This window comes from Elephantulus edwardii, unplaced genomic scaffold (assembly GCF_000299155.1).
Source record: "Elephantulus edwardii isolate Elephantulus edwardi_28Jun2011 unplaced genomic scaffold, EleEdw1.0 scaffold00214, whole genome shotgun sequence".
Lineage (NCBI taxonomy): Eukaryota > Metazoa > Chordata > Mammalia > Macroscelidea > Macroscelididae > Elephantulus > Elephantulus edwardii.
The window spans coordinates 3,247,396-3,248,733 of record NW_006399964.1 but is presented as its reverse complement, the minus strand read 5'-3'; the positions used below and the strand labels follow the sequence as shown (position 1 = coordinate 3,248,733).

Sequence of the window (1,338 nt, the reverse complement as noted above, 5' to 3'; positions counted from 1 at the left end):
GGGTCGCTATGAGTCACAGGCGACTCGACGGCACATAACAACAACAACAACAACAACATTCATTAATAGAACAATCATATAGAGAACACAATTTTCTTAAGTCAGTCTACCCGTTTCATTCCATTCTAAATCTAATCCACAATATAATCCACATATTTGGGGAAAATTTTAAATAAGTCATTTTACCTGTCCAAACGTATTCAACTCAGATATTATTCTTTGGTCATCAAAATTATCACTCTCCAGCAAAAAAGTCTCTTTTTTTTTTTAAATTTTTACAGCATTCTTGAAATTATTTTCTTGAGAAACAGAAAACATAATGGTCTTGGGAAATGAACCTATGATTTGTGGCCTATTACTGTGGCTGTAAAAGACTTAAGTATAAGAAAACTGGCCAATACATCCTTCCTTTTGCAGGAAAGGCATATGAACCTTTAAACTAGGGTGTTTCCTTAGAAGCAATCCGTAAAAATGCTGATTGTAAGTGGGAACTTCTAGATAATAGACATGTTCTATAATAATCAGGGTTTTTATTGCTGAAAAATGACAATAACAACAACAAAGCAAAACATGCACAAATATGTCAAGTTACTCTGATTGCCAAGAGAAAAGTATCAAAGAATGTGATAAATATGGCAGAAATGTATCTCTGCTTCCAGATATGATCCAATAACTCAAAGCTAAATGCAACTGAAGGACCACCTTCCCTACCTGTGTACATAGTGAAGCTGATGAACTGAATCGATCGCTATCACCATTTCAGCCAAATAAAACCGAGCCATGTCTTCAGGCAATCGATCTTCAAACTTGCTGAGCAGAGTAAGCAAATCACCACCAACATAATAATCCATAACCAGGTACTGGGAAGGGAAAAAATAAACTCAGTTAATGGTTAAGACTGAAATAAATAAATACATATTTATTTATTTATTTTTTAATGAACCCCAAAGTCTAAAATAGCACTGAGTCAAACACCTCATTGGGATGTTGAGCCATCATCATATGCAAACTTGTGATTTACATATAGTAGTGAAATAAAACAAACATTGTACCAGAGGACAAGGAATACCATTCTTTTCCTGTATGTTGCAAGGTAAAAAACACTGAAAAAGAATATCATCTTTATCACTAAAACAACAGATTGTAAAGTTTTATCAAATCTCACGTAAATTTGAACATGTTAACATCAGGAAAGTAAAATGGGAAAGGGAAACTCAGAATATAGGTCATTTTTTATGTTGAATTTTTCTTCACCCTCATTATGCTTTGTTTTATCTTGAACTAGTAAGAACTTCATTATAACCAACATTATTTAGAAACCACTCCAACTTGTGCTGT

The 1,338-nt window shown here is 33.3% G+C and overlaps 1 protein-coding gene across 4 annotated transcripts in view; it reads right to left on the bottom strand.

Annotated features, from left to right (window-relative positions):
• CDC42BPA (CDC42 binding protein kinase alpha (DMPK-like)) overlaps positions 1 to 1,338 on the bottom strand; it is a 418,998-nt gene that overhangs the window by 238,916 nt on the left and 178,744 nt on the right. For all 4 annotated transcript variants that reach the window (XM_006897745.1, XM_006897747.1, XM_006897744.1 and 1 more), the window contains exon 5: positions 712 to 860. In XM_006897745.1, coding sequence (XP_006897807.1) covers positions 712 to 860 — 149 coding nt within the window. The remainder of the gene's footprint in view (positions 1 to 711; positions 861 to 1,338) is intronic.